At 57.3% G+C, this 18,293-nt stretch overlaps 1 protein-coding gene across 1 annotated transcript; it reads left to right on the top strand.

The window, feature by feature from the left end:
• The first annotated feature begins 8,292 nt into the window (after positions 1 to 8,292).
• On the top strand, positions 8,293 to 17,638 carry DLL1 (delta like canonical Notch ligand 1). The gene is made up of 11 exons (XM_060617137.3): positions 8,293 to 9,279; positions 9,493 to 9,789; positions 10,472 to 10,532; positions 10,773 to 11,030; positions 12,866 to 12,926; positions 13,450 to 13,580; positions 13,704 to 13,873; positions 13,987 to 14,203; positions 15,717 to 16,521; positions 16,721 to 16,838; positions 16,954 to 17,638. The coding sequence occupies exons 1-11, from the start codon at positions 9,226 to 9,228 to the stop codon at positions 16,957 to 16,959; spliced, it is 2,178 nt and encodes a 725-aa protein (XP_060473120.1). The 5' UTR covers positions 8,293 to 9,225; the 3' UTR covers positions 16,960 to 17,638.
• Positions 17,639 to 18,293: the final 655 nt, after the last annotated feature.

Raw genomic sequence — 18,293 nt, 5'->3', positions numbered from 1 at the left:
TTTTTTAATTCCTTGAGCCATAAAAACTACCAAGCCTGAGAAGAAATAGAAAATCTGAGTAACCCTATATTCATTAAACCATACATTTATTTGTTAAGTTGAATTTCTAAGTAAAAACCTTCCAACAAAGAAAACTCCAGACCCACGTAACCTCACTGGTGAATTCCATCAAACATTTAAGGAAGGCAAAGTAATCCTATACAAACTCTTTCTGAAAATAAAAGCCTTCTCTACTCACTGTATAATGCATGTAGTGGCAGAGAGAAGACCTAACTTTCCTTTGCACCTCCAGCCTCCAAGACAGGTGAGTGGATGAACACATGAGTGAGTGACTGAAGTGGCCTTCTCACTGCCATGTGCTTTGGGCAAGTAAATCTGCCTGTAGCCCCAGCTGTGAATAGTGACTTCCATAAGCCCATCATGGTTTTCCCATTTGCCTTGACTATGGTCAGTTCAGTGGTGTCCTGTGACTTAGTTCCAACCACTGAGAAGTGAAGGTGGTGGTGGTGGCTCATTCCTAACTCACTCCTACTGGGCCCCTAACAACCTAAAAACAACTGTATTTCTTGCCTTAATGAACCTACTAATGTAAATAGTAACAGTTCCAACTACCATTAAAAGAAAGCAGGGGCACCTGGGTGGCTCAGTCGGTTGAGCATCCGACCTCGGCTCAGGTCATGATCTCGAGGTCTGTGGGTTCGAGCCCCGCATCGGGCTCTGTGCTGACAGCTCGGAGCCTGGAGCCTGGAGCCTACTTCGGATTCTGTGTCTCCCTCCCTCTCTCTGCCCCTCCCCTGCTCATGCTCTGTCTCTCTCTCTCTCAAAAATAAATAAACATAAAAAAATTAAAAAAAAAATAAAAGAAAGCATAGGTTTGTGACTGTTCCTAAAAAAATCCAGACTCACAACCATGCCCCTACATACCTACCAGCAGTGAGCAGCTTACAGTTTGAAAGCAGTTTACGATCATTAGTTATTAGTGATAATGATTGATAAACAGCCACCACCCTGTTCCCATAGCTTTTTAAAAGCAAACCTTGATGGAGTGCCAGTGCTGTCCCCATTCTGCTTCCGGGGACAGGGACGTATCATAGGGGAGAGACTAAGAATTTCACAGTGGGCAGGGAGGAAACTCGAAAAGCAAGGAGTGCAGCTCAAGAAAGCATGCCTTACTTTTTGAGATTAAGAAATGTGCTGATTTGAAGGTGAAAGACATTTGCCGAAATTTGTCCCCTCTTTTTTCTCCAATACTTAGGCTGTTTATTGGGGTCCCTTTCTCTCCAGCCCATTTACTGGAGTAGGGCCTTGCAAAGCCGGTCTCCTAGCAGCCAGTGCAGAAGGCCCATTCGTATCACAATGGACGGGAAGGAAAGAAAGAGCCTGGTTTGTTTAAACTGCCTCTGTCTTCATTCACAGCCTGATGTCCGTCTGCATTGTGACACCCACAATGGCACTAAAGGACCCATTGTGGCCGAAAACAAATCAAAACAGAATAAGGGATGCTAAGAAAAAGAGCCGTGCAACAAAATTGCTTTAAAAAACCTAAGTCTTACGTCTGAGATTTATGTTACCTTCTGGCTGCGCGGCCTATTGCCCGGTGTTTATAGTAACCACTGGAGTTTAATCAAAAAAAGATAAATGCCAACTGCACGTACGTTTTTAAGGGCGGTACACAGGGAGGATGGGTGTGCTGGGCTGCTTCGGAAGCTGTTTAATAATTGTCGTTCTTTGTTTGCACAACATTTGGGGAGCCGCACTCTGCACTTTGTGTTTATTTTCCTTCTGATAAACGTGCCCGAGCTACGCCCATGTGGCCCAACAGCGGCCCCCACACGGTCGCGCCCGCCCGCACCCCCACCCGCTGCCCGAACCGACATCAGATGTTGCAAGAACCACGCCCAGTTCAGCGGGCAACAGGTGGAAGGTTGAATAGCTTCACACGTTTTTCGGGAGAGGGGGTGGGGAAAGAGAGAGAGAAAAAAGGAGGGCGGGAGGGCAGGCTTTCGGGAGCCGATTTAAGGATTAGATCAGATGTTATTGCTAGTGAAAAATTAAACAGCCCGGTGCTCTGGGGAGTGCAGATTAATATATTTAGTGACTGTGCGCACAAAGGCTGCTCATTGTGGCCACGTCTGAATGCCTGTGAATAGGATGGAACATATGCGGCCTGTCACCGCAGGTGCCCACATCTGTTCTCCCCCGGGCAGATGCTCACAGAAAAGGGGAGGTGGGGAGGTGGGAAGGACAGCGCGCTCGAAAGCTTCGCCTCGCCCAGGGCTCCTCGGCCGCGGCCCCGGGCTGCGCGGGTTCGGCGGGGACCCTCCGTGGGGAGGGCCCCGGGCCAAGCCACGTTTCCGGGCGACTCCGTTTTAGAGCCTCGGGGCACAGGGTCGCAGCCCCCAGGCGCCCCCCGCCCGCGCCGGCCGGGTGATTGACGGGCCGCCCCAGGGCCCCGGCGACAGGTGCCCGAGACCCGCCGCCCCACCCCAACCCCCCCCCCCCCCGGGCGGGGGCGCGCCCTGGGGGAGTAGGGCCTGGGGACAGGGCCGGCCGGACGGCGCCCCTCGACGCCCTTTCTTCCCTTCCTCATTGTGTGCCAAGTCCGAGGCTGCGGTTTCCAGGTGCGCCGCTTGGGTCCGGGACCGAGGATTCCCGCCGCGGACGCGGACAGGGGACTGCCCCGCGTTCAGGTCTGGCCTCCCAGAGGCCGCACCCCTCCAGGGGCTCACGAAGGGCGCGCCACGACCCTGCCACCCCTCCGGGTCGCCGCACGCGGCTGGCATGGGCCCGTCCCGAAGTCGACTTGGGCCCTCGGGGTGGCCCTGCGTCACCCTAGCGCCGCACCTGCCAGTGGCTCGCGGGGGTGACCGGCCTCACGCCCATGCCCCCCTGGCCCTTGCAACCCATCGCGGGCACCTCTCCGAGCCACCACCTCTGGGGAGCCCTCCGGCACTGCGCCGCAGTCCGGCACAGCCCCTCCCGGGCCGTAGCAGCCTCCGCCCCATGCCCCCCTCGGGGCCCCCGCGCGCTCAGTCGCAGGAAAGTTCTGAGGGGCCACTCGGGGCGGGCGCGCGGCGGCGGGAGCAGCTGTGCGGTCATCCGATCCGGGACAAAGGCGTGCCCGCCGGTGCCGGGCCAGGTAAACACGCGCTTTGTCATGGAGATGAGCGCGGGACAGCCCGAGCAGATGATCCGCGGGTTCGGGGAGCCGCGGCCGCGGCCCGGGACGGGGGGGAGGGGAGCGGCGCGGGGGGTGGGGACCCGTCATCTGCGCCGGGGCCGCCAGCTGAGCACGCGACTCGCCCTTTCTCATGCAAATCAGCACATGCCTTTGCAACTCGCTGCGGACCTGCGGCCTCCACCCGCCGCCCCTGCATCCGCGGAGGTGGGGTGTCCCTCGTGCGCGGCACCGCGACCGCCACGCGAAACCACGTGGGACTGGGACCTGCCTTCCCTTCCGCGCCACGGCCGCCGCTCCCACTGAAAAGGAAAGGTTAGATGACACACCATGACCCTGCCCCACCGGGAAGGCCGGGCCACCGTGCCACTTACAGTCTCCAGCGGCCCAGCCTGCGCTGAGAAGGGAAAGCTTTAGGAGAAACTGTCAGGACCTCTGCTTCTCCTGCTGGGGTCTGTCCTCCTACCACTAGCCCCCCCCCCCCCCCCCCCCCACGCTCCACATGAACCTGCCGGCCCAAAGTAACTGTCCTGGCTGTCTGTGGGGCCATCTCTGCTATGAGGGGGCTGCCCCAGGAGGTCAGAAGAGGCTATGGATGGGGCCTCACTGGGTTTGCTGTGACCTGTTTATTCTCCAGCAACAGGGAGGCCTCCAGTGTCTAAATGTAAGCTAGCTCTGCCCGCCTCCCCTTCTTTTTCCCTGCTGGGTATGAATGGATGGCTTAGGTCAGAATGTACCTTCAACGACAGATCCACACAGGGCTCAGTCAAGTCTAAACAAATCCGTATATCCATAGGGGTCAGTGTGTGTGAGTCTCTGGGAGACTCGAGATAGCCTTAAGATAGCCTTAAGAAGTAAGAAGTAAGTGTCCGTAGTGACTACACTACACAGACCCAGGGCTTACGGAAGAGATCTGCACCTTCACAGCAAGTTGGTCAATTTGTTTGCTATTTTAACCACTTTGTGATTCCAAAACTGCTGTGGGAGGTATAGGCTTCTGTTTGTGGAATAAATAAGTCATGGGGATGAAGGTGCAGCATAGGGAACATAGTCAATGGGATTGTAATAGCGTTGTGTGGTTAAAAAAAAAAAAAAAAAAAAAAAAAGATACCCAAACTGTGACTGATGAGAAGGGGCAGTAGGATGTATTGCTGGGGGATGTGATACTAATTAATAAACATGCTTTAGGTCCCCTCCTCCTCCTCCTTCTCCTAGTAACCTGGCATGTTTGATCAACACCAGATTTGCTGCTTGGAAGTTTTTTTATTTTGTTGTTCTGAACAAGGACTCTAATTCTTCTCAGGAATAAGAGAACCTCTCTGTTGGGTATACAGTATTCAGTTGGTGTAAGAAAACACAAACATCACTCCAGTCTCCAGACTTGTTTATACAGAAAACTGAACCTGTGGCTGGCTTAGACTCTGGAGCCTATTCTGGGCATTGTTTTTTGCAATCTGCCCAGACCCTCCTTCCTCTTCCCACAACCACCACACACACACACACACACACACACACACACACACACACACCCTGAGAATAGAACCTTTCTTTGGGCAAAAGGGGACTGAAACAGATTTGGGTGTCCACAGTATTTGGTCACACCAGTACTGAGGTGGCCACATTTAATTTGATAAAATGATGACTGGGAGCCTTTTCCCCCAAGTGGCCTAATAAAATGATGGGGAAAATAACCAGGGTCTCCAGTAAACAGGGAACTTAGCTGTAGTTGTTGTAGCCATGGTTCTGGTCATACAACCCGAGCCTACCCTAGCCACTAGGTTATTCAGGCTATGAGCTATGCATGCCTGGCAAAACTAAAACCCCACCACCAGGCAGCAAATCTCTGTGTCCTCTCCTGTGTCTGATGGATTGGGTGCCTTCTAAGCCCTAATGAGTCTCACTTTGTACAGTAAATTTGCTGAGAAATCAAAAAGTATTTAAAAGAAAGTTTCCTGCTTTTTCCTAATAAGCAAGGTGAGGATTTATGGTGTGCGGGGAGGAGGGGATCTGGCCACTAGGGCAGGCGTGGAGGCAAGTCTATTTAACATACTCTAGCTGGAGCCTCCTCCTGCATTTAGGGGGTTCAGAGTGCGTTGCGGGAGTATAGAGACACGCAGTCAGGAGTGGAAAAACGCCATTTGGTTCGGAGCAGATGGCTGGCTAGGGGGCTGATGGCGTCTAAAGGCGTGTCCCCCCCTTCAGCCTGAATCCCTAAGGGCTCCCCTTGTCTTCCCAATCAATGAAAATTAAAGTGCAAAGAAAGGATGAATAGTTGGACCTCGAGTCTCTCCTTTGTTCATCTCAGCTACTGGTGTGCAGGAGTTAAACTACAACAGGCCCCTACAGAAACACAGAAGTTAAACAGTCTCCCGTTAGCTCAGCTTTGAAAGGGAGAGGGGGAGAGGGACCAGCGTGAGGTGGGGGGAGAGGGAAAGAGGAGGAGGAGGAGGAGGAGGAGGAGGAGGAGGAGGAGAAGGAGAAGGAGGAGAGGGGGAGAAGAAGAAGGGGGAGGAGGAGGAGAAGGAGGGGAGGAGGAGGAAGAAGGAGAGAGGAGAGGAGAGGAAGAAGAAAGAAGAGGAAAGAACAGGAGGAGGAGGAAGGAGAAGAAAAGGGCTTTCTGCTTGATTTCCCCAATACAGAATCGCGTGGCATAAATTAAGTTGGAAAAGAATGAACGCTTTGGGCAGGATTCTGATGGATTTTACGATGCCTTTCAGTTCCGCTTTGCCGCTGTAATCGAGAAATCTGTGCCACGTCAATTTAACAAATACTTGATACTGAGGGGGGTTTGTTAAAGATTTGGGGCAAGTCTTTTCCCCCCAAGGTTTAAGCCCTTGCGCGTGGAACTTTTTATTTCCAGTTTTCTAAACAGGCATTCAGACGAGACTGTTTCCCACTTCCATTTTCTAATTAAAAGGTTCCTGAAATTTCATTTCTTACTGAAATCTACTCTCAGACTCAGAGGCACAGAGGATTTAGAGCTCACATTCCTTTCTTCCTTTGTGTCTCCCTTGCTCCTGGAACCCTCTCACCTCCCTCCCACCCACCCAGCTCCCCCCCACCACACACACACACACACACACACACACACACACACACACACCAACTTCTATGCTGTAGAGAGAGCAAAGTTTTCAGAAACTAGCTTTCAGAGGAAACACGGATGTAGTGAGAAAAGGATGCTGACACTAGGTGGCAAGATTAAATTAGGATTCATGCTGACCCGGCCCTGTGGGGATGTAGCACGTCCTTACAAAGTCTGCAAAGGGTGGCCGCACTGGGATTGCCACCATCCTGGGGGTGTAGCATCTTTGAAGTCTCCATTTGTTCTGAACCAAACAGTAGGGGGTTCTGGTGGGGTCCAAGCCCGCCTTTCTCACTTCACCCTTACATGCACATTACTTTCGACTCATTCTTTGCTTTTTGACCAGGCAGCAGTGGAAAACCTAACGTGTACAGATCTGTCAATTCAGGAACTTTACGGGTATTTGGGAGCCAAAGAAACAAGGTTCTGGTTGCCTAACGTCCAGAAGGATGGCCATGGTTGAGTCCCCAAGTGATTTTAGATTGTTGTTTACAGTGGTTTTTCTTGGTATTTCCCCTCTTCCCGCTCATTAAACAGTACTCTGTGATCTCCACACCCGCTGCAAGGAAGGTCACATTTTGCCAGGACAGCGCCGGGTCCCACCAATAAGGTGGCTACAGCACACCTGCGGCGAGGCCCTTGTGGCCAGGCACCCTGGGGCTGTGTCACACACCGAGTGACATTTACTCCCACACTCACACCTTCCACCCTGATGACAGCGCCGTAGGTGCCGGGGGAGGGGGAGCAGACAGGGTTGGGAAAAAGACCCCGAAGTGTGCTTAATGAAGCTGGATGCCAGAGTAGGGATCCATGCGCCACCTTAATTCTGCATTGAGCACACAAGCATGAGAGCAATTTAGATAATTCATTGTGTGATACGTGTGTTCTCAGCCCTCCCAATAAACTCATTTCCCTTAAAAAAAATGAAAACAAAAGTTCTAGTGTCTGATGGACGTGTAAAAACCTAATAAGGTGATGGTTGTGTAAAGATTTCGGGTGGGGGGGGCGGGCTGGAAGGTCTTTAGAACATGTGCCGGACATTGTTGCAGAGGCCGCGGCGCGCGCGGAGGGGAGCTCTTTCTCTCGGCATTGTGCGGGGAGCAGGTGCGGTCCGCATTACCATACAGCTGAGCGCACAAAGAGCCACTGATTCAGCCTCGCACAATAACAGACTGCCTTAATGACAGCCACGCGAACGACACACACCAAACTCACTTTTTACCAAGCGGAGGGAGGCCGAGGGGGGAATACCCAGGAGAGAGGGGCTGGACACCCAGGAAAGGTGGCGGTGGCCGAGAATCGCTCCGGGAAGGACGTGTGCGCGCGCGCGTGTGTATGTGCGCGCGCGCGTGTGCGGGGCGGGGGTGCGGGCACTAGTTTGAGGCGTCAGGATCTCCCAGCTTGGGGGGGGAGGGGGGAGGCGCATAGCGCTACCCAGACCCCGCCCCCGCCAGCGGCCTCCCGCTGGCGCGGGGACTCCGGGGTCCCCGGGGGCGCCGCGCTCGCCTCAGCCCTGCTTTCGGAGGACTCCCAGACGCAGCGTCGCCGTCCTCGGCCGGGTGGCTCGTCGATGTCAGACCTTCCCAAACTTCCCGAAACTCACGGCCGCCCGCCCGCTGCGCGCGCCCGCCCCTTTCCGACCACGCTCGCGGCCCCCGCGCCCCCAGACCCCGAGGCCCGGCCCGCGCGGGGAGACGGCACGCAGACGCCGCGTCGGCCGGGCGAGTGTCCCAGGCCGCGTCCGGCGGCCCCAGGCGGGCGGCCCTCGGCGGGGCCGGAGGCTCGGCACCGCCCCCGCGCGTCCCCGCGTGTCCCCGCGGGGCTCCGCGAGCCTGCGGCCGGCGGCAGAGCCGAGGGGCCGCGGCCAGGGCCCCCGCCTCGCGAGCGCAGGGGATTCTCGCGGCGAACATTTTGCAGGAATGTAAATGAGCGCGTTTTGTGTGGTGCGGAGGAAGGCGGGGGGCGGGGGCGGGGGCAGGGGAGGGCCGGGGGCGGGGAGGTGTGGGGGCGGGGAGGAGGTTGCACATTTTACAGCTCACTGACCATTTGGCGATCCATTGAGAGGAGGGTTTGGAAAAGTGGCTCCTTTGTGACAGCTCTCGCCAGATTGGGGGGCTGCTCATTTGCATCTCATTAGCCATGCGGGCGGCCGGCGGGATATAAGGGCGGCCGGCGCCGGCGAGCGCAGACCTCGGCGCGCACCCGCGGAGAGCGGCCGGGCCGAGCGCGCACCGGACGCGCAGCCGTGGCGCGGCGTCTCCGCTCGCCACCCGCCGCCCTGTGCCGGGACCCCGTGCTGTTTATGTGGATGGCACCGGCTGGGTCCTTCGGGGAGACGCGTGTCTGCGCGGGGGCGCGGGACACACGAGTCCGGGACGCTCCCGGCACGCACGCCGCCGCCGAGTGACACGGGCCCGAGCCGCAGGGCGCGCCGCGCACACTCGCCGCCGCCGGGGTCCCTGCGCGCGCTCCGCGGGGCCCGGGATTATCGCCTCGCCGGTGGGATTTCCAGACCTCGGCTCTCTAATCGGACTCGGAGGAAGCTCTTTGGGAATTAAGCTGAAAATCTGGACGCTTCCTCCCCTCCCCCCCCCCCTTTTTTTTTCCTGGGAAGAAGCTTGAGACAAAACCAGGAAGCCAACGACCCCTACCTACTGGTGGACTGGAAGAAAGGAGGAAAACCGAAAGTTGCGGCTCCATCAGCAGTCTCGGAGCCAGCCCTTTGCTCGTGCACCCCCAGAGCGCCGTCACCCGCGCAGGGCGGATCTGGACGACCGCAGCCCCCGAAAGAGGAGACACGGGCTCCGGAAGAAAGGAGCCCTGATCACCCCGGCCCGCGGCGGAGCGGCGGCGCTTCTCTGTCCACGCTCCTGGGGGCCACGGCCACCCCCGGGCACCCCCCGCAGTTCTAGGGCCCGAAGGCGGGGGCGCAGGGGAGCTCCAGCGCGTCCAGCGGTGCACCATGGGCCGCCGGTGCGCCCTGGCCCTCGCCGTGGTGTCGGCCCTGCTGTGCCAGGTAAGTTGTCGGCTGGGGTCTCCAGGGCCCCGCTGTCAGGGCGGGTGTCGATGGGGCACCCGGGAGCCGCGAGGCGTCAGGCAGGGCACCGGGGGCGCAGGGGGGTGGCGAGCCGGGCCGGCGGAGCCCGCGGTGAACCCGAAAGCTAGCCTCGGAGCGCAGGGCCCCGCGCCCTCAGCCCCGCCCCCCGCCCCCCCCCCCTCCCTCCCCCAGGTCTGGACCTCCGGGGTGTTCGAGCTGAAGCTTCAGGAGTTCGTCAACAAGAAGGGGCTGCTGGGAAACCGCAACTGCTGCCGCGGGGGCGCGGGGCCGCCGCCGTGCGCCTGCAGGACCTTCTTCCGCGTGTGCCTCAAGCACTATCAGGCCAGCGTGTCTCCTGAGCCACCCTGTACCTACGGCAGCGCCGTCACTCCGGTGCTGGGCGTGGACTCCTTCAGCCTGCCCGACGGCGCGGGCGCCGACCCCGCCTTTAGCAACCCCATCCGCTTCCCCTTCGGCTTTACCTGGCCGGTGAGCGCTGCACCTGCGGGGCGGGGCGGGGCGGGGAGGGGGCCTCGACGGGTCAGCCCCGCGCCAGGCACGCTGGGGGCGCGCACCGGCGGGGTGCCGGGGAGGGGAGGCGGGCGAAGGCGCGGTCCTCAGGGTGGCGGTGGAAGGGGCCAGGCCCGGAGCATCGCCTCCACGCCCCGAGTGACCCTTCAGGCGGCAGAGTGACAGCCGGGCTACCGCGGGGCCGAGAGGCGGAGGGTCTGGGAGGTTTCGGAACCGGCCTCTGCCGGTAGCTCCCCGGTCCAGCGAGCGCCTTCTGGGGGACAGTTCTCTCGTTGCCCTGTCCCTGGGCAGGTTGAAGTGCCTTCGCAGCATGACAGCCCCTGGCCCCACCCGGTGACTGATGACAATCCCTGCAGCCCCGCCTGCTCGCAGCCTTTTTTTTTTTTTTTTTTTTTTTTTAACGTGATATCCTGTACTAACAGGCTGAAAAAACACGTCAGGAAACCAGTCTTTAAAAAGTTCTTCCATTTCCTTGAGGAAAGTGAAAACAGGCAAGAGATGTCCGGAGACCCTGCTCTGGGCACACAGATCTGCACCGCACCCCAGGCCGTTCCGGACTTGGGTGACCCTAGAGCGTCCCTTTGGGTTTTGGTTTTTAACATTTCTAGTTTATCTTCTGTCTCCTCCCCCTTTCTCCCAGGGCACCTTTTCGCTGATCATTGAAGCCCTTCACACAGATTCTCCTGATGACCTCACAACAGGTAAAAACAAATAAAAAAACTCCAAAACCAAGTCAACAGCTTGCCCAGTCAGTACGCACTTGACCTCTTGTCTCCACCAGAAATCAGCTTCTGTGCTTACATTCTGCAAACTCCTGCAGGAGGCTCTGGGTGGAGGGCCTGTGGCCTCCTCCCCTGCATCACACGTCAGTTCTACCTCCCCCAGTGCCCCAAGCCTCTGGGTTCTTGGTCAGAACCAACGGGAGCACCGTCTTCCCACAGAAAACCCAGAAAGACTCATCAGCCGCCTGGCCACGCAGAGGCACCTGACTGTGGGCGAGGAGTGGTCTCAGGACCTGCACAGCAGCGGCCGAACAGACCTCAAGTATTCCTACCGCTTTGTGTGTGATGAGCACTACTACGGGGACGGCTGCTCCGTCTTCTGTCGCCCCCGAGACGACGCCTTCGGCCACTTCACCTGCGGGGAGAGGGGGGAAAAAGTCTGCGATCCTGGCTGGAAAGGCCAGTACTGCACTGAACGTGAGTTCCTGCTTCCCTCCTTGGTCCACTTCCAGGCCGGAGCTCCCAGGGAGTGGGGGGGTAGTATTCTGTGAGCCAGTGGGGTCCTCACATGTCAGCACTGGAGTGATGCCCTGGTGGGGAAACTGAGGCCAGAGAGCTGGAGAAACTCGCCGAGACCTCACAGCTAGCCAGCAGCGGGGTTGGGGTCAACTCAGAAGTTTTAACTTCCGCTATGGGAAGCTGCCTTTCTTAATCAGGGAGGATTTTGGAGACAGGGCCAGGGGTCAGGAAGTGAGCCGGAGGGAGAGGAGGAAGGAAGGGAGGAACAGAGAGGAGAGTTTGTATGTGGAGGCGCATGCTCCAAACCAGTTCTCTTGGCCAGGACAGCGTCTCGTTGGAAAAGTGCTTCGCTTTCTTTCTAGAGTTGGTGTGCTTGGCCTTTTCGCAGACTGAGCGTATTTGCAAATCCTCTGTGTGACGCACGTGTGTTGTTAATGACATAGTCCCTCGTGGGGTCTGTGGACAGGAGACCGTGTGTGTCAGCTGAGGCCTGGGTAGGCAAGAGCCACAGGGGAAGGGGCCCGCCTGCCAGAGCGCACACTGCGCTCACAAAACACCTTGCCTGGGGAAGAAATACCTTCACCAAAAGGCGACGGGCCCTGCCTGCCCCACGATTCTGGTGGAGAGCGGGAGGCCTGCGAGGCTTCCGCTGGCTCCTGGGCCTGCTTCAGGTTGGCAGGCCTCTCTTCAGCTTGCGGAGGCCTCACTGCCAGTCTGCACACCCTGGGATTGGGTTTCCCTCTAGTTAGGAGTTGGGTGGGCCCCGGAACTCCCCAGAAACCCTGGTGACTTTTCCTTCTCCTGCCCTGGAGCAGGCGAACCTCCCTCCTTGTCCTTAGGCCCGGAACCTCTTGCCAGGGAGGTCTCTCCGTTCTGATTCGTGCCTGGGGGTGAGGGTAGGTCATTGTTTTGAGCTGTGCCCGGGCCTGAGCAGGCTCTGTTGTCTTACAAACTTGGAGCAGCTCGTCGATGAGTTTCATAACCCTGTGAAGGAAGCCAGCTCCACATCGGCCCCCACCCCCGCGGGGACCTCTGGCCTGCCTGCTGCCTTCCGTCCGCTCCCCTCCCTCCTCTTCTTCGCTGCGGGGGAGCCGCCGTAAACTTAAACTTTTTTCTTCTTATTCAAACACTGGAGCCTCTCCCCGCCCCCAGCTAGCGCGTGCCATCGATTAGATCTCTCTGGGCAAAGGCGGCGGGAGCGCACGCCAGCTCCCATTGGCGGAAAGGGCTCGCGCGCACACGCGTGTCTGTGTGTGTGTGTGTGTGTGTGTGTGTATGTGTGTGTACACACACGCCGGGGGTGTGTGTGCGGGTGGGGGCGGGGGGCGGGGGAGGCGGTATTGTCGCACTGGGGCAGCTGCTGGGAGAGCAGAGACAATAGAGCAGCTGTCTTGCCCTGGTACTCTGCATACCAGCTGTCCACCCTTATCGACACACACACTTTCTGGGTATTAAGAGGTGGAGCTTTGTGCATAGAATTGGGAAGTGGGGGAGGAGGAGGGGGAAGGACTTCTGACCCTCTCAGAAGAAAAGGGGATGGGGTGGGGGTGGGGGTTTCCGCGCTCTTTTGTCCTGGAGCCGCTGTGTTAAGAAGAATGCTCATCCCAGGGCGGAGTGAAGTCCACAGTTACCAGGCAGGACCGTGGATACTCCACAGATGGAGATTAACTCCGCTGGGTCTGCCAACTGAGCTGAGCAAGTTTTGTCCCAACCGCATTGTGGCAGCAGCCCCCGGTTGTGTTGGGGAGGATCTTGGGGTGGGGCTTGACCCCGTGTCTTCTCTTTGCTTGTAGCAATCTGCTTGCCAGGATGCGACGAGCTGCATGGGTTTTGTGACAAGCCAGGGGAGTGCAAGTAAGTTTGCAAAAGGGGTTTTTCCCTTCTCTGCTTCTCCTTGTACCTGGTGTATTTGTAAAGTAGCTCTGGGTGATCGTTTGAAAACTTCAGGTAAGAGTAGCTGGCTGTCGGGGTTGGAGCCGTTATTCTCGTGTTTCTACTTAGTAAACATACAGAAACACGTAGAGTCACGGGTTGTCAGTCATGGAAGCCCCTCAGTGGTTATGGGAACGTATGGATAGCTGTCTGCAAGGAATTGACATCGAAGATGGGTTTAGTTCAGGGATTCCCAAACTTTTTGGCATCCTAGGACCACCTAGGGAGCCCCTAAAAATGCTGTCCCAGCGAGCCTCACTCCCAGACATCAGACCCTCTGAGGCACTGGCGTGTGTGCAGCCTCCCGAGGAGACTCTGGTGTTCTGCCTCGTTTGAGAGCCAGACGTGTTGGTGTCGCTGGAAGGTGGTTTCTCGTGGGTCGGGCGTGTGTGTGACCATGAGCCCGGTGGTGCCGGCGCCCGCCTGACACGTGCTCTCTTCCTAGGTGCAGAGTGGGCTGGCAGAGCCGGTACTGTGACCAGTGCATCCGGTACCCAGGCTGCCTCCACGGCACCTGCCAGCAGCCCTGGCAGTGCAACTGCCAGGAGGGCTGGGGTGGCCTCTTCTGCAACCAGGGTGAGCCCCCAGCCCCATCCAGCAGCCCTGGGCTTCCCTGGCTTCGTCACGGGGAAGGTGTGGTCTCCCTGAGTCTGACCCTGGGCTTCTCTCTCCTCCTTCTCCCGCCTCTGCCCCTCGCAGACCTGAACTACTGCACACACCACAAGCCCTGCAGGAACGGGGCCACCTGCACTAACACGGGCCAGGGAAGTTACACCTGCTCTTGCCGGCCGGGGTACTCAGGGGCCAACTGTGAGACGGAGATCGACGAGTGTGGCGCCAGCCCCTGCAGGAATGGAGGCAGCTGCACGGTGAGTCCAGCCCCAGCAGGATTTCCTGTTGAACGGGGGCGCTGGTTTGATACGCATCACGCGGGTCTCTTGGAGCGACCCTGTGACAGCGCTCTGTCTTCTCTGCGACGCAGGATCTTGAGAATGGCTACTCTTGCACGTGCCCACCCGGCTTCTACGGCAGAATCTGTGAGCTGAGTGCCATGGCGTGTGCCGACGGCCCCTGCTTCAACGGGGGACGGTGCTCAGACAACCCCGAAGGGGGGTACACCTGCCGCTGCCCCGTGGGCTTCTCCGGCTTTAACTGTGAGAAGAAGGTGGATTCCTGCAGCTCTTCACCCTGTTCTCATGGTAGGACGGCAGCCCCAGCCGCTCTGAGACTTTGTCAGGTGGTCAGCACTGATGAGAATACAGTTAGAGGGCACACGCGTTTCGCGTCCAACCAAACACGTCACTTTGCAAGCTACCCCGAGGTTACGGAGCCCTTTCAACTGAACAGAAACGCTTCACAGAAGTGTTATCCCCGAGCCTGGAAATGCTCAAGGAGCAAGAAAGGCAGGCAGGAGTGTGGATTCTCACGTCCTACAGGGGGAGCCTGAGGCAGAGAGGTGGGATGACTTCTCAAGGTCATATCGCACCACAGGTGTCTGAGTCGGGGCCATGATTCAGTAGATTGCGCTCCAATGGCAGCGCAGCGACTGTTTTTGGAGGGAAGCCCGGCTCAGCTCTGTCACCCAAACATAACCGTCTGGTGTGTCTGTGCAGAAGTGTGGTCTGTTGACGGGCCCCCTGCTCCCCTGTGAGTGGGTAGAGGAGCGAAGCTGGGGCCAGACATGCCAGGCCTTCTGTGAGCTTCGCCATTAGCCACGATGATTGACAGAGAGGAAATCCCTGTCCTTCTGCTGTCCACGTGCCGTACAGAGGGCGTGGCGGTCCTGTGGGCTCAGGCTCTGCCTCCTGTTTGTTTCTACCCACTGAACCAACAGAAAGGTTGGCTGCTTTATTTTAGAGGCAGAATAGCAGGAGGTTTAACAGATTGGCTCTCGAAGGACAGGGACCTCTTCCACTCCCTCCTTTCTTCCTCTTCCTTTCTGTTGTCAACCCTGCTCTTTTCACTGACTGTGGAACTGCAGGCAAGCACATCAGCCTCATTAAGCCTCAGTTTCCTCATCTGCAAACCGGATGTCGCGAAAGTGAATGCAACGCTGTAGCCAAAGCGCCGTGTACTGCCCCGGTGGGAGCGGAGCTGCTGGGAGGGTTAGCTGCAGGGGTGCCCAGTCAGCGTCCGACTTCTGCTCAGGGCATGATCTCAAGGCCCGTGAGTTTGAGCCCCGCGTCGCGCTCTGTGCTGGGAGCTCAGAACCTGGAGCCCGCTTCGGATTCTGTGTCTCCCTCTTTCTCTCTGCCCCTCCCCCGTGCGCGCGCGCGCTCTCTCTCTCTCTCTCTCTCTCTCTCTTTAAATTTAAATAAACTTGGGGCGCCTGGAGGGCTCAGTCAGTTGAGCGTCCGACTTCGGCTCAGGTCATGATCTCACAGTTCACGAGTTCAAGCCCCGTGTCCGGCTCTGTGCTGGCAGCTCAGAGCCTGGAGCCTGCTTCCGATTCGGATTCTGTGTCTCCCTCTCTCTCTTTCTGCCCCTTCCCCGCTTGCACTCTGTCTCTTTCAAAAATAAACAAACGCTAAAAAAATACTTAAAGAAAAGAGGTATTAGCTGTATTGTTTGCAGTTTACTGAGCTAGAGCTGGACCAGACCCCTCCCCTGGTGTTTGTGTCTAGGCCACGGCTGCCTCGTCTGTCTCGCATCCCTGGTGTACCTTGCAGGACTGACACGTAGCAAGGCTTCAGGATGTGTCCTGTGTTTCAGGTGCACAGTGCGTGGACCTTGGTGATGCTTACCTGTGCCGCTGCCAGGCTGGCTTCTCCGGGAGGCGCTGCGAAGACAACGTGGATGATTGTGCCTCCTCCCCGTGCGCCAACGGGGGCACCTGCCGGGACGGCGTGAACGAGTACTCCTGCACCTGTCCCCCGGGTTACACGGGCAGGAACTGCAGTGCCCCTGTCAGCAGGTGTGAGCACGCGCCCTGCCACAACGGGGCCACCTGCCACGAGAGGGACCGGCGTTACCTGTGTGAGTGCGCCCGGGGCTACGGGGGCCCCAACTGCCAGTTCTTGCTGCCTGAGCCGCCCCCGGGCCCGGCGGTGGTGGTGGACCTCACCGAGAAGTACGTGGAGGGCCAGGCCGGGCCCTTCCCCTGGGTGGCCGTCTGTGCCGGCGTGGTGCTTGTCCTCATGCTGCTGCTGGGCTGTGCCGCCGCCGTGGTCTGCGTGCGGCTCAGGCTGCAGAAGGACCGGCCCCCTGCCGAGCCCTGCCGTGGGGAGGCGGAGACGATGAACAACCTGGCCAACTGCCAGCGCGAGAAGGACATCTGTGTCAGCGTCATCGGGGCCACGCAGATCAAGAACACCAACAAGAAGGTTGACTTCCACGGGGACCACGGGGCTGATAAGAACGGTCTCAAGGCCCGCTACCCTGCCGTGGATTATAACCTAGTGCAGGACCTCAAGGGCGACGCCGCGGCCGCCGTCAGGGACCCCCATGGCAAGCGTGACGCCAAGGGCCAGCCCCAGGGCTCTGCAGGGGAGGAGAAGAGCACCCCGACGCTCAGGGGGTGCGTGCTGCGGGCCGGGAGGGGACACGCGGGAAGGCCAGCCTGGGAGGGCGCCCCGACGCGAGGGGGTGCTGCACTCTGCAGTCAAACGCTCTACCCCTGAGCTTTACCCCCGAAGGGGGTGCTGCACTCTGGGCCGGCGCCGGTCAGTTTTTCCTGTTCTCACGTGTTTCTTGTGGTTCTTTCATTTTCCCCTCAGTGGAGAAGCACCTGAAAGAAAAAGACCAGACTCCGTGTATTCTACTTCAAAAGACACAAAGTACCAGTCGGTGTACGTCATATCGGAGGAGAAAGACGAGTGCGTCATAGCGACCGAGGTCAGTGCGCAGCCCGGGCCTGGTCTCGGGGCGGGAGCAGGGGTGGGGGGAGAAGTCAGAGGGTGCCGACCTCTGTCTGGAACTAACTTCCCATCCTGTCCTGTGGGCCCACCAGGTGTGAAATGGAAGTGATACGGCAAAGTTCCCGTTTCTCTTAAAATAAATAAAATTCCAAGGATATATGCCCCAGTGGATGCTGCTTGAAAGAGGAAAGGGAGACCCACGGACTGCTGCTGAGGAACCGATCCGGACCCAGCCGGCTCTCCCTTCCGAGGCCAGCTGGGGACGCGGCGTGGCTGCAGCTCGGCGGCGGCCAAGGGGCCTGTTGCACTGCCTTCTAGGACGTTCCCATTGCACTATGGACAGTTGGCTTTTAAAAAATATATATTTAAATGAATGGACTTAATTACTACGTGAGAAGCATGCACTGCCTGAAGTGTATATTTTGGGTTCTCATGAGCCGGTCTTTTCTTGAATTAGAATCACAAACACTGCCTTTATCGTCCTTTTTGATACTAAAATGTGTTTTTTCTAGGTGGAAAAAAAATGTGTGTTATTTTTTTGGACTTGTAAAAATATTTTTCATGATATCTGTAAAGCTTGAGTATTTTGTGATGTTCATTTTTTATAATTTAAATCTTTGGTAAATATGTACAAAGGCACTTCGGGTCTATGTGACTATATTTTTTTGTATATAAATGTATTTATGGAATATTGTGCAAATGTTATTTGAGTTTTTTACTGTTTTGTTAATGAAGAAAATCCTTTTTAAAATATTTTTCCAAAATAAATATTATGAACGACGACTAGAGGTGTGCTTCCTCACCATGCCCTGTGCTCGCTCCCTCTAGACAGAAACGGCTTCTGATTGTCGATTTCCAATGTCTTTGCCTGGTTTCAGTGGCTTCTGTCTGCCTCAGAGAAGCCTGCACAGTTATCACCAGGGCGTCTCCGGGAGGGGCTGAGGAAGGCTGGCCAGCTCCTGAGCAGCCCCTGGGCTCGCCGGGGGTATCACAGGCACATGCAACTCCGCATCGTGCTGACGGGTCCGAGGACCCTCAGAGCTGGCCACCTTTCTGAGCCTTGTTATTCAAGGGCTGGAACAGAGCCTCATTTGGGATCAAATACCCGTGAGACACTTTTGTATTGCCATGGCAAAGGCTTTTTGTCTTAGGATAATACTATTCATCCATTTGTTTATGGGTTATTTCCAGTCAATTCGAGAGAGTTCGTTGCCTTCTAACTCAACAGTTGTGGGGGGACAGAGAGCGGTAAGATAAAAATGTTTTTTATTGAGCGCTGACTACCGGCCCCGGGGAAACCGCTGTGCCTGGCTGGGCTGGTTACTCCTGGTGCTGGCATCACTCCTTTTACAGGAGAGGAAGCTGAGGTTTGGGGAGGTGAAGCTTCTCGCTCAGGGTCAGTCAGTGGCAGAGTTAATGTTCAAATCTGGCA

This window comes from Panthera onca, chromosome B2, assembly GCF_046562875.1.
Source record: "Panthera onca isolate mPanOnc1 chromosome B2, mPanOnc1 haplotype 2, whole genome shotgun sequence".
Classification (NCBI taxonomy): Eukaryota; Metazoa; Chordata; class Mammalia; order Carnivora; family Felidae; genus Panthera; species Panthera onca.
Note: the sequence above shows the minus strand (reverse complement) of the source record. Positions and strands in the feature narration are given on the sequence as shown.

What these genes read in the sequence shown, in the direction of transcription:
- DLL1 (XM_060617137.3), top strand. Translation starts at nt 9,226, where the DNA reads ATGGGCCGCCGGTGCGCCCTGGCCCTCGCCGTGGTGTCGGCCCTGCTG. An exon ending in CCTTCGGCTTTACCTGGCCG is followed by an intron (nt 9,790 to 10,471) that starts GTGAGCGCTGCA and finishes CCTTTCTCCCAG; the next exon opens with GGCACCTTTTCGCTGATCAT. An exon ending in GACAAGCCAGGGGAGTGCAA is followed by an intron (nt 12,927 to 13,449) that starts GTAAGTTTGCAA and finishes CTCTCTTCCTAG; the next exon opens with GTGCAGAGTGGGCTGGCAGA.